Consider the following 13,163-nt stretch of genomic DNA (forward strand, 5'->3'; position numbering starts at 1 on the left):
TTGTAGGGGTGTCACTGAGGATTAAAGGAATTGAGCTTTCAAAAGGAAAAGCTAATTCTGAACCTGAAACTTGGGCATCTTGGAAACAGGTACCTGGAGAGCAGGTTATGGCTTTCTGTACAGTTAACTTGGATCTTTTAGAAGATCTGAAAGTCTTTTTTTTTTTTGTGGCAAGTGTAGATATGTCTGAGGAAGAGGTTACCTGAAACCTGGGGCAAAGCTAATCCTCCTAAAACAAGAATTCATAATCTCTAACACCTGATTTCTGAGTTGTTACTGTTAAGATCAGTAATTTTCAGGAAACAAAGGAATTAGTACAAAGGAGAAATTGCTCATGCAGGAATGCATCAAGAGGCAAAACTGGTTGAATTTTGGTGACTTTCTTGAACATAGAGATTAGTAGAATCAGAGATGATGGTGGGGGAGGAAAAACATCTGGGTTCAAAGATACCCTCAAAGAGTGTGGATTTTGGAAAGAAGTTGAACTCTAATGGATGGGTCTAGGTTTTTACCCAAAAGTTAGCAAGAAGGAAAGGTCTGTCAACCAGTGTGGCCATGCAACTGAAGCTGGCTTGAAGAAGGAAGGATTGAGCAGGAATATGACACAAAAACAGAAAGATGAGGGCACTGAAACAATAACAGCACATTTGTAAGCCTCTTTAGAGACTTAAGAGAAAAAAAACAATAGCAAAGGAAAAAAACCCCAGCAAACCAAACCCAGAGAATGATGGCACATAGGCCAGATAAAGGAAATCTTGTTAATTAATTAAGAGGAGAGACCAAGAGGCTGTGGGATCATTTAATGCTGGAGTCTGCATTACTCATAGTCAGAATGAGGCAGGGCAGGGTTACCCCCACATGCTTTGTGTGAAGTAATGTAAAATTTTCAATTTTATTTCAAGATATTTCATTTCAAAAATCCTAGTTGCAGGGCAGGTTCTGGGAAATGACTGATTTCCCTGTGGAAGTCTAAACTTGGAGGAATGGTCTTGACATGACAGTCTGTGGTCCTGCCCTTTCTGTACTGACAGTTTCTGGAAAAGAGGGATTTTGCTTTAGTTTGTAGTGAGAACATCGAGGTAGTACATTTTCTCTGAGCAGTTCCCTGTTCTGTAATGGTCTCTTCCCATATCTCCCTTAAGCAGTTCTGTCTGAAAATTTTGAAAGAGATTTTTCTAGTTGTCAGCACAGGGTTTTTTGAAAGGTATCTGTATTTTGAAAAGAAGTTGGTGTTTACAGCCCTTTCCATGTCAGAGCTTTGATCCCAACCCTGGAGGGCTACAAGGTAGAAGAGTGTTTTGCTGAGGAGTGTCTTCCATAACAATGTTTTTGGGTTTGAAAACAAAAGATCTTTGCTTTCTGTATGAGAATTAACTGATCTGCTGTAGGAGATGAACTAACATTGAGCTCCTTTCTCAGACACTGATGCATTTCAGTGCAATATTCCCAAGTAGATCAGTGGTCAGATTTGAGCCTCTGAACCATAGCACTTTACATTATTATAGAGTTTTTCTCCAAATGGCACTTAAAAGCCATGGACTCTGTCTCTTGTGATGCCAGTGACCCACAGGTAAAACTTTCCAGCATGTGTGAAAAATCATCTGATTGTTTTGTGCATCCTTCTACTTCTCAATGTATTTTTTAGGTTTACAAGGCCAGAACATCTAGGAAGCAGTGCCAAAATCAAATGTAGTGGTTGCCATAGCTACCAGGAATCCACCAAACAACTCACTATGAAGAAGTTACCCATTGTGGCCTGTTTTCATCTCAAAGTAAGTTCACAGGGGGCTGACAGAGCAGAGGATGTGATTTCCCCTCTGAGAGGATGAGCTGAGTTCCTGGACATATCTTCTGGCTTTCACTGACTAAACTTTTATGATTTAAATTAATATAAAAACCAGCTTGCATTGCCCAGCTAGATTTTCTATTAAGATAGTGTGACATTATCTATAATGTAGCTTTGCAGTATGTCTGTGGGAATTTAACCAGCCAGAATCCAGAAACAGGATGGAAAGCTGGTCTAATACGTGAACCAGCAGAGACACCAATCTCCAGTAACACTCATCCTGCATGGTAATATTTTTACACTTCCACTGAAAAATTCTCTGTGTTGAAGGAAAGGCATGAAAAAGTTCTGATGGCAATGGAGGAACACTTTTTGTGTTGTCCCAACTGCAATGTAGTTTTAAAGATTTCCAAAGCAGATGATGTCACATGGAATTATGGTAGATAATGCTGGTGCCCTCAGATAGTTTAGTCCTGTACAATTTCTGTCTGAAATGTGGTGCTAAGTGGGGATTCTGCTCTTTGGGCAAGTCAAGGTGAATGTGCTCAACCCCTTTCCCATACTCAGCTCAGTATTTGACTGAAGATTTTTTTTTGAAAATAAATTATTTTTGTAAGTGATTTTGTTGTCCTGTCTATGCAAAATGCAAATTTCATTTTATTTCACGTGTTAAAGCAAGAAAGAAACTCGAAAGATAAGAATTGCAGAAGTCTCAGCTTTTCACATCTGGATCTGTTGCTAGGGAATTCTTACGGCATCACAGTTGGAAAATAATTAACTTGAAGTGTAAATAGAGCAGAATTTCTGAGAGATTGAGTGAGAAGCTGCCTTTAAATAGAAACTCATTCATCTCTTTCTGGTATTTGTTCCTGTTTCCATGTAATGTTCAATCAAGAAGATGAGGAGAGGATGGTGGGTATTGCAAGCCCCTTTTGGCCGAGGGACAAGGCTTTTTTTGTTATCATATTCCATTTTTTGCATTAATTTGAATTGGTATTCCTGTGTAGGCTTGACTCCTGTCACTTGAGATGATTGGATGGGTGGATTAAGTGTGTGAATCTGAAGGCAAGCTCCAGTTATCACCAGTTCTGTGTGCCAGGGTAGGCAGCAGCTTTGAGCAGTCCTAGCACAGATGAACACTGGTTTGAGTAAAGGCTGTGTGTGCTCTCTCTGTTTAGTATATTTTTTTTATTAATGTCACTTAGGAATAAGTTTGTATGCACAGATATTAAAGTAAACAATCTAATTAATATGGTATTAATATTGAGCCCACAAATGGTGGTTTATTTTCCTGGTAGACATGTTAGAATTTACATGGGGTTCCCAGCCCAGAGAGCTGGTAGGAAAAATCTGGGGCTGTCCCTACAATGCTGACTCTTAATATGCTTTCATGTTGTTGTTTTTAAGCTTAGGACATTTATAAAAGACATAAAACTTAGTCTTTGTCTAAAGAAAAAACCCTGTCCCCCTTTGCCTGCAGCGGTTTGAACACTCAGCCAAACTGAGGCGGAAGATCACTACGTATGTCTCGTTTCCACTGGAGCTGGACATGACACCTTTCATGGCTTCCAGGTGTGTACCAAGTCCAAAATCCCCCAGAGACCTGCACAGAACTGGTTACCAGTTCATCCATGTGCAGCATGAAACATGGAGCATCCTTGAGTCGCGGGATAGAACAGTGTCGATAGCGGCGCTTCTGCTGGGAGCTTCTCCTTGAGAGGTGTAGCTTTTCTAAACTCATTTTTAGATAAACTGTAGAGTTTCATGTGCCTGAAAAGGATTTATATTTAAACATTACTTTAAACATTACTTAGTTTTTTTTTAATTACTGTGTGTTATGTTTCTTGTTGCCAGTTGAATTTATAGACCCAGATCCATCCTGCCTTTAGATCTTTTGTTTTGATCCCATCACCTGAGTGCCCACCCACCAACCATCCTGTGCAGTTATCCAGACTACACCCAACCTTATGCCTAACCTTGTATTATTGAAGTTACAAAAATCCTTCCTCTCTATTCCTGCACATATGCAAAGCTGGAGTCTTTTGTTTTGTACATTCAGCTTCTGTTTAGAGAATGCTGCAAGAAGCAAAAACATAGTCCAGATTAAAATAGGTATTTCTAATTGGTGTTTAAACAGAAACAGCAAGACTTCCCCCACCTCCCAGGTTTGTGGAGGACGTGCCATTTATACAAATACACCTTTATGAAAGGAATTTAATCAGCTCAGTTAACGAGTATTTGTCAGTACTCCATGCAAATATACAAGAGGATTTTCAGATTTAATTTATATCTGAAGCAACGCAGAAAGCCCCAGAACATGGCATCTCAGAGAGAGCTCTGTTTGATGTTAAAATTTTACTAGTCATGTCAAGGTTTGCCTGCCCTCCCCATTTCCCTGGAAAAATGTAGATGCTTCTACCAGGAGAGAAAGGAGAGCCCTGAAGCTCTGTTAAATAGTGTTATATTAAGAATATATGGTTTATTCCAATACATTCTGGAGATTTTGAGACTTCCCTGTTCCTCTGTGATGAATTCTCCCTGGATAAAACAGGCTCTGCTGATGAAAGGTATCCAGCATAATGGAATAGAGCTGGGATAATCAGCAGGCATAACTCAGTAGTCTGAATTTTACCGGCTGTGAAATCAACAGCATAATCCTATTGCTGCTGTCAAAACACAAAATGAATTTACAAGTCAGAGCCGGGATGATTGACCCATCACAAGATAAAGGATTGATGTAATTAGATATTTTCCCGGGTTTCAAATACAAATCTTTTCTTAACCTGTTTTTAAGCTTTTTTGATAAAGCATTTGACGTAAACAGATGTGTATTTGCAGCACTGAAGCCTTGACCAGGAGCAGAAATGCTGTTTGTGAAGTAGCATTGCTCTGAGAGCAAATAAAGCATCCTTAGCATCCTAATCAGCCTTTTGGATGCTCAGCAGTGTTGTGGAGTAAGGACCCGGATTTGGCAAACAGGCTGTGTCATGTCAGACCTATTTCCTGGGTTTGGGAAGCCTCTGCTTTAAGTGACTGGATTTTTGTGTGTGTGTGTGTTGCAGTAAAGAGAGCAGAATGAACGGGCAGTACCAGCAGCCGACGGATAGTCTAAACAATGATAATAAGTAAGTGGTACATTCCCTGACTCCTACTGTGAAAGGTAGTTGCCTTCTAGAAGGAGATACTCTGCTGTATATCCTGCAGTGCCAGTGCATTGCCATATTTGACAGCACAGTAAGTCTGAACTGTTGCAAAACAAAGCTTCACTCGCTACAATTCCTGCCCTTCCCTGGAGTTTGAGAGCTGGGGGTGATCCCCCCAGCAACCAGGCTGTGGGCAGAGGTAAAACCTGTGGTTACAGCCTTACAGGGGATGGGGGTTTCCTTTAAATAATCCTCTTTCTATTGCAATGACCAAGGGAGTAGCAGAAGACCAAAGAGAGTTTATAGGACAGTGTCACTCAAAGGCCCAAGTAGATGATCTCAGTAATCCTGGGGTCTGTTGGTCAGGTATTCATAACAGTCAGAGTAAATGATATGGAATTTGATCAAGAATGTAAAGGGGGTGTAATTGAAACCAGTATCCATAGCTTTATGGGAATAAAAACAGCCACACAAACCCTCTCTCTTCACTTAAATAAGGTTACAACTTTCATTGCTAGTTATGTGCTGCTGTTGTGTATTTAAATTCAAGGCACTTCCATTTGCTACTAAAAGTTTGAGTAAGAAACTGGAATCACACAAAGATTTAAAGACAAGCTAACCAGGTTTTGGTGCAGGTGTCATCCAGGCAGGTACCAGGCAGGTGTTGTGTGGTCCTACAGCTTGATTCATGAGGAGTGGGGTGTTTAATAGTGTTAGAAAAGGTCTGAAAGAAACACAGCTAATCACTGTTGAGGTTTGCACGTGCCTTAAGTTGGAGAAGGTGTTAAAAAAGAAGAGGATTTAGGTAATGAGAGCAGAGGCACCTGGGCTGCTCAGTAATCTGAGTGCCAGTTAAAGAGCTGGGGCAATCTTGGAATCCTCCAGCTGGGACTGAAATTTGTGCCTGTCCTAGTTGGATTAAAGGGCTCCACTAGAAGAGGGTGACTCTAAATCAGTGGCTCTGCAGGCAGTCAGTGAATAGGTGCCTTGTGGTGGCACTGCTGTGTCAAAAGAGCTCTGTGAATTTTAAACATGAGTAGGACAATATGAAGTGAGATTAGAGAGATTATTTTACCATTGGGCAGCTGTGCTTGTATCACACTCACAGTTTGAGTATAGCATTTTATGAAAGAGTTAAAAAGAGAGTGGAGAGCATTTGAAAAAGAGCCACAAGTGTATTTAGGACTGGAAACAAAATCTTACCTTCGAACAAAAGAGCCGAGAACTTCAGTCTTCTCCTTTTTAAGGAAAGAAAAGGAGAAGGAAAATGAGAGCAACTTGATTATCAGTGTCTTTGGAACAGAGTTGTGTCTGCTGTTTTTCAGGCAAATGCACAGCAGCATCTGAGAGCTGGAAGTTGAGGCTGAATATATTCAGTATTTCAAAATAGGTACAGACTTTCCAGATTAAGGACAATTAATAAATTAGTTCAGAAGTATTTAAGATTGCTTTCTTCTCCATACCTCAAATGGATTTTTTCTGGTTCACTGGAGCAATGCAGGGAAGTAGAAGGTCAGACTAGACAATCAGTGGTCCTCTTCAGGAGTGTACCAATATCGATATTTTAGAAGAAAAATCTTTTGTTAGTCAGTAGTGGTAAAGCTGATGGCTGTCACCAGACTGGAGAGTTGCAGAAATAGCAAAACAGGAAAAGAAAAATGTGGGGGTTTCCCTTGGCAAGGACTCCTTCTTCCCAGTAGATGTTAAAGCTGATGTTTTATTGATGGATCAGATCCTTTACCATTGTTTATATGTGTTTGTGAACAAAAGCTTCTGCCTGTCTAAAATGTCTGATGTTTTTCCCTTTTTGATCCACGTGTTCATTAACTGTTTTCTGCCCCAGGTATTCCTTGTTTGCAGTAGTTAATCACCAGGGAACCTTGGAGAGTGGGCATTATACCAGCTTCATCAGGCAGCACAAGGACCAGTGGTTCAAGTGTGATGATGCCATAATCACCAAGGCAAGCATTAAGGATGTGCTAGACAGTGAAGGGTAAGTGGTCAGCTGGGAAGGGGAAAAGAAGGGAAACTGTGACTTTAAAAAACCTTTCAGTCATAGAGAAGGATAATTTCTGCCTTTGAATATCTCCTGTCTCTGTGTGGTGTTCAGTGCTTCAGCATCAGTCTATGCATAATTATATATATATATATTTATATGCACAATTGTTTTAAAACCCTGGATTTGCTGAAGGAAGAATGGGGGAAGGATGAGGAACATCAGGTGACTCAGCAGTGTCTGTAGCTGGTGCTCATGTCCAAACTCTTGCTAATGGAAGGGATTTTGAAAACCAGAGTGATGGGATCACCCAGTGTGGGAGCAGTACTTACCTCCATGACACAATCCAGTCTTTGCCTGCAGAACCTTTGGATTACTATGAGTGTAAAAGATTTGAAGAAAAGCCATTAAGAAAATGGTGTGACCCAGAGTTACAAGGCTCTGTGGGAGGCAGGTAGAGAACATGAGCTGTTTCTTAGCTCATGGCTTTAAATTGATTTCAGACTGACATTATGGTTTCACACAGTTGCATTAATCAAGTTTTGGGAGTGCAGAGCAGCAGTTTGCAAAGGGAAGCATCGTGGTGTTCCTCATTTGAGAGAAGCACTGGGGACTGGTGCTTAAAGCAACTTAAAATCTGAAGTCTTCATTTTGCATTTTCAACTGTAGACTTGGTACTGGCAAGATAAGCCTTTACTGTTCTTACTTTAATTATTCCTGACATTTTCAAGGATTGCTGCAGGCACAATGTTCAGTTTGTAATTTTTTTAATAGATTTTCCTGGTTTTTTTCTATTTTTTTGAACTTCAACTCAGAAGTGGGAAAAAAAAAATAAAATCCATAATATCTGAATTTTAGTGTTAAAAGATTTGACAAGGACCTTGTGCTTTGAGGTCAGCAAAGAAATGAGTCTGCTGTAAATCAGTCACAAGTGGCTGGTGCCCAGGGGGGTATGGCTGTGGAAGGACCTGCCAGAGGCAAGGAGGAGAGGATGTGCAACACAACTGTTGCCTGTCCATCTTATTAAAGGCTGGTTTGAGCTCTGATCCATTTCCCTGGTTCATATAAAGACTGACACTGAGTAGATCTGCACTGTGTGAGGGAAGCTCCATAGGGCTTGGATGGAAGGATAACAATTGGAAAGTGTCAGAAGTGCTCTGGAGCATTTTAAGGCTCATCAGTGGCTGTGTGAGCATGTGATGAGTCCCCTTCTTCTGACGTGTCACTGCTGGGGGCTGGGCTCCCTTCTGTACCAGCACACACACAGGAATTAAGGACAGGAAGAATTTCATCCTTTAAAACACCAGATCTGAGTGCAGATTGAGACACTGGATATTTGATTTGGAGTGTTCACCCACATGGCTGCTTCTTCCTTTTGCTTCTGTACCTGTAAATGGAAGGCAGTTTGCAATAATCCTGGTGTCTGATGCTCCGGTAAATGTGACTCTAAAGCAACAGTTACATCTTAAAACACCTTTATTTTGTGTCACATTAGTGTCAAATAGTTGATTCCTGTCTGGGCACCAACACTGTCCAATCTTCCAGAGCTTTCACGTTCTAAATAGATTGTACAACAAGGTTTGACTGTTTCACAGAATCATAGAATGGCCTGGGTAGGAGGAGACAAATTGCCTTAAAAACTCCCTGCCCCGGGCAGGGACGTCTCCCACTAGACCAGGTTGCTCAGAGCTCCATCCAGCCTGACCTTGAACACTTCCAGGGATGGGACATCCATGGGGCTCCTGTTTGCTGTTTTGGGACTCCTGTTTGATGTGTAATGGTTCAGTTTCCTGAGTTGCTGGTAAAATTATGTCAGCTGGCTTCCCTTCTTCTCATCCCTGGTTACTGTCCCTGGAGTTGCTTCAAGAAATTGCAAAGAAAAACCAAATGAACAGCCCTTGTATTTTATGATCCCATCAGTGAAAACTCCCCTCTGCTCCAGTGCAGAGCAGAGAACTGAAACTGCCCCTCTGCTCTCTTGCAGATATTTGCTGTTCTATCACAAACAGTTCCTGGAGTATGAATAGCCTTATCCAGCAGCTTGTCAGATATAAACAAGGAAGAAAATACGCAAGCCTTCTAAATCGACACACAAACCTACCTGAAATGAAAAGACCCATTAAAAACCAACTCGCACTGAGCTGTAACAGGACCTACTTGACACTGACTCAAAGCCTGGAGAGTGAGAAATGAACAATGTCCGACGTGTGTGCGGTCCCACGAGGACAGAAAGGGGGAAAGGAGGCTGCAGTCAGTCACTTAACAGAGGAAATATAAAATGAAAGGAATGCTCTGGGTGGGGGAAATGGGAGCAGAGGAGTCCGGGCGCTGGTACATCTCCTGTGTTCCTCCAAAATGTGTGTGGGAAGGCAAAGGGTTCTACCCTCATCTCCATAAAGCATCTTCTCCATTTGGTGCTTCAGCTCCAACGACCAATCATATAACAGTTAAAATTAAAAATCCAAACCCATTTTTTTATGCATATGGGTCTGAAAGCAGTAGAGTGGAGGAGGAGGGGATGAGACAACTAAAGGACTTTGCAAGTATCTTTTTATTTGTGAATTTTAGTTATTAAATAAATACAGTATGAAACTATTAGGCTCTTTTTTTTCCAACAACCATAAAAGAAATCCTGGATTGTGGAACTGAAGCTGCAGTACTCAGACAGGTTTTCAAGCATGCCTGCTTGCACAGGTAATGTTCAATGCCATCGGACTGCTCATCAGAAGCATCAGCACAGATTCTGTTCTGTTTGAGCCCTTTTTTGTTTTGTTTTCTATAAATAGCTATTTTCTTAATTTTTTTCCTTTTATTCCCTTTTTTCACGAGAATGAAATTCATAAATGCAACCATCAGTAAAAATGAATGAATTGGTGTGTTTATACTGTAAGAGTGGTCTTGGTTCTTTTTTTTTCTGGTTTTTTTTTTCGTTTTGTTTTGTTTTGTTTTTTTAAATCTTGTGAATAAGTTTGAATTTCTCAAAAGTGCTTGTTTTGTTGTTGCTGGTTTTGGTTTGTTTTCTTCCCTTGCTGCCTTCCAAAGGTGGATTTATATATATCTGACACTTGAGAGAACCTCAGTATTGAAAAATGTACCATCTGTTGGGAACGGTCGGTGCAGGGGCAGCTTTGAGCGATGGATCTGCTGCTATTGAGCCCTTCTGCAGTGCTCTAAGTAAACAACACATTTTCATGGTATGTGCTAGGCTGGTATTGGTTCCTTGTATCCTCCCACATGGATTAACTCTTCACATGCTTTTCTCCTCTTGCAGAACCACGGCCTGTGTGTTGGTGTGTGTAGCTTGGAGCTCTGGGGCCTTTTCTCCCCCTCCCTCGCTGTGTCCAGGTACCAGCAGTAACTGCTCGTGTGCTGGATCTTGCTCTCAGGAGGTTGGGCTGGGGGTAGAAATGCAGCCTGTGAGAGAAACCACTCAGAACAGAGCTGAGAGAGCAAAAATAGCTTTGGTTCCCTTCCTTATGGAGAGGGCGAGGAGTCAGAGTTGGCCACCGTGTAAGTTGGTGTAAAAGTCACACCAAAAATCACAGAATCACAAAGGTTTGGGTTGGACCTTAAAGCTCATCTCATTCCACACCCCTGCCATGGGCAGGGACACCTTCCAGTATCCCAGGTTGCTCCAGGCCCTGTCCAACATGGCCTTGAACACTTCCAGGAATGGGGCAGCAGCAGCTTCTCTGGTCATTAATCTCTGCATAACTATCCAGCCAGACATTCGTTGGCTTTTACCTGTGTGGAAAAACATAGATGGGTCCAACCCTTTAGGTTCTGTGCACTAGAAATGACTGACACGTGTCTAACCTCCCCGAGACACAGTCTGACAAACAGAAAAATAGTAAAATAAGGGAATTGAGCACGTTTGTTTTTTGAATGAGCATCTTGCAAGAGCAGCTGAACAAAAGGGCGGTGGAATTCCTTTGATTTGCACACAGACTGGAAGAGTACGAGGAGGTTTTGAACATCAGGAGATTTCTGCGACAGCTTGACACGGGGAAGGAGGAAGGAGCAAGGAATTGAAGCACCTCGAATGCCAGCTGAGCCCCAGAGCGCTGGGTGTGGTGGGGGGGTCGCCATCCCGTCCCCTGCCCGTGTGACCCATCGCGCCTCAGAGAATTCCCAGCTGTAACTGGGGGCCGCACAGTTCACCCGGAGCGTTCCTGTCGCGAATGGAAAATGGCTGGAGAAATGCGGATGGCTGGCGCACCCGCAGGAGGGGGGGGGGGCTCCTCCTTCCTTCCCCCCCGGAATCGGGCGCGGGATCGTGCAGATGCCTGACGACGCTCTCTGCTACCTTTTAATAATGCAGCAGGCTTGCAGAGGAGGGCGAGATCAGCCTCTCCTCGTTCCCAGGGCTGCTGCATTGGCGCTCCCGCGGGTCCTGCAGCCGGAGGAGGAGCAGAGGAGCAGTGGAGCAGAGGAGCAGTGCCACCGCGCGGGCTGCGAGCAGGACTCCGGAGCATTAAGAAGGGTCTGAGCCTTTGGCTGCTTTCTTAATGAATTCTTGCACAGCACACGCCCGGCCACAGGAGCGACTGCAGGCTGCTTTGTTAAGCCTTTAGAAACAAACGGTTCAGGGATGAGGCCAGATGTATAAATCACCATTAGTTTTTTTCCTCCCCGCCCATCTGGTGAATGGGGCTCTGCTCTGTGCAACTGCACCGGCGCAGATGGTTTTCAGGGGGAGCTTTCAGGGCTCTTTCTGGTTTCAAAAGCAGAATTCCTGGTGTATTAAAAGCTCTTATTCTTTTCTTCCCCCCCCCGCCTGCCATCCCACCCTCCGTGTCCCTCCCCAGATTGTACCAGGCACAGTCCTGTTTCCAGCAGCAGTAAATCAGCGCAGGTTCTGGAGAGGAGGGGAGAGCATTTTCCCTCTTCCTATAAAAATGGAAGAGCAGCTGCTGTCTTACGAGCAGCACTACCCCTCATGCTGCTTTCTTTCTCTCAAACACAGCCTTCTCTTTCCCTCCATCCCTTCAGAAGCAGCCATGCAGCTCCTGTTCTGAGTTATTCCCTGGAGAGCCGGGAGGTTTCTCTGGAACTCCCTCAACGTGGAGCACGAGTGAAGCGGAGCCTCCCCGATGTGCTGACAGACAGCAGTGACAGGCTGCCTCCTCCTCGAGTGACAACTCTGCTGCTTCAGCTGCTCACCCTCCTCATCTCAGGGAGCAGTTTGGGGTTGACTTTGAGACACATTTTATATCGGCACAGCTGGGTGTGCTGGGAGGAGGCATCTGCAGAAACGACTGGAAACAAAGGCTGGTGCAGTGATGCAGGCTCATGGTGGTTGTGTGTTCTGTGACCTGCCAGCAGTGAACAGAGGCCTACATGGGGCACAAAAATACCCAGAAAATGGCTTTAGGTGTATGTTCTTGACCCTCAGCCACTCGACTGTAGCCAAAGCTTTGCCTGATGCTGGTGCCCAATGGAAAAAGCAGAAATGGGAGAATTGGTTAAACCCCAGGTGGGTGCTCTTGCTGCTCAGAATTAGTGCCCTTAATTCCATTTAGTGTGACTCACCCAGCTGGAACTGTCTGTGTTCCACACATACAACATCCTAGTATTGCAAGTGATGTCTCCAGGTGTGATCCATTGGAGCTGCTGGCCAATGGCTGCAAATGTGATACCAAATCCATTGATTCCTCTTGGTTCTCCAGCACGGAAGGATGTGTATTACTCTCACTGCTGCTTTGTTCAAGGTGCTCTGTGTTACCTTTTCTCTGCTGATAACTGTACTTATATTCCCTCAGGGAGGGGATGGTGAGAGATTGCTCACAGGGCAGGAGGGAAGCACTCGGCTTCTGATGAGTGTTTTCTCCAATTTCTGGGACACTGGGCCACCTGGTGACAGGAGGAACAGCCCTGTCCCAACATGGGCTTTGCCTGGGTGTGAGAAGGTGAGTGGCCTCCTGGGCCAGCTCACCCCAGCTCACGCAGGGTGAGCTCCTGCACTCACTGGCACAAACACTTCCCTAAAAGCTTCCTCCTTTGAATAATTGATGCTTCTTGATCCTCGAGGAATGCCCTAATTGCAAAACCAGTGGCATGGGTTCAGGTTTTAAATCCTGTTTTTAAATAAGGTTCTGAATTTCCTTGCACAGCCATGGCTGGGGGATCCTGGAGGTGACACTTGAAGGTCCACAGGCCACTGGAGCTGGGCTAAAGCCACGTGTCCCCAGTGCTGCCCACAGGAGCTCCCTGCTGGGGAGGGGCAGTGATGAGGCAC

General features: G+C 43.7%; 1 protein-coding gene across 3 annotated transcripts in view; it reads left to right on the top strand.

Moving 5' to 3' along the window:
* The window catches only part of USP22 (ubiquitin specific peptidase 22), a 95,676-nt gene extending 85,861 nt beyond the window's left edge, over nt 1–9,815 (top strand). For all 3 annotated transcript variants that reach the window (XM_027656514.1, XM_027656513.1, XM_027656515.1), the window contains 5 exons: nt 1,646–1,772; nt 3,267–3,358; nt 4,849–4,911; nt 6,773–6,922; nt 8,910–9,815. In XM_027656514.1, the coding sequence (XP_027512315.1) occupies nt 1,646–1,772; nt 3,267–3,358; nt 4,849–4,911; nt 6,773–6,922; nt 8,910–8,952 (475 nt within the window). In that variant the 3' untranslated portion in view covers nt 8,953–9,815. The remainder of the gene's footprint in view (nt 1–1,645; nt 1,773–3,266; nt 3,359–4,848; nt 4,912–6,772; nt 6,923–8,909) is intronic.
* Nucleotides 9,816–13,163: the final 3,348 nt, after the last annotated feature.

The sequence above is a fragment of the Corapipo altera genome, unplaced genomic scaffold, assembly GCF_003945725.1.
Source record: "Corapipo altera isolate COAL_440 unplaced genomic scaffold, ASM394572v1 104, whole genome shotgun sequence".
Lineage (NCBI taxonomy): Eukaryota > Metazoa > Chordata > Aves > Passeriformes > Pipridae > Corapipo > Corapipo altera.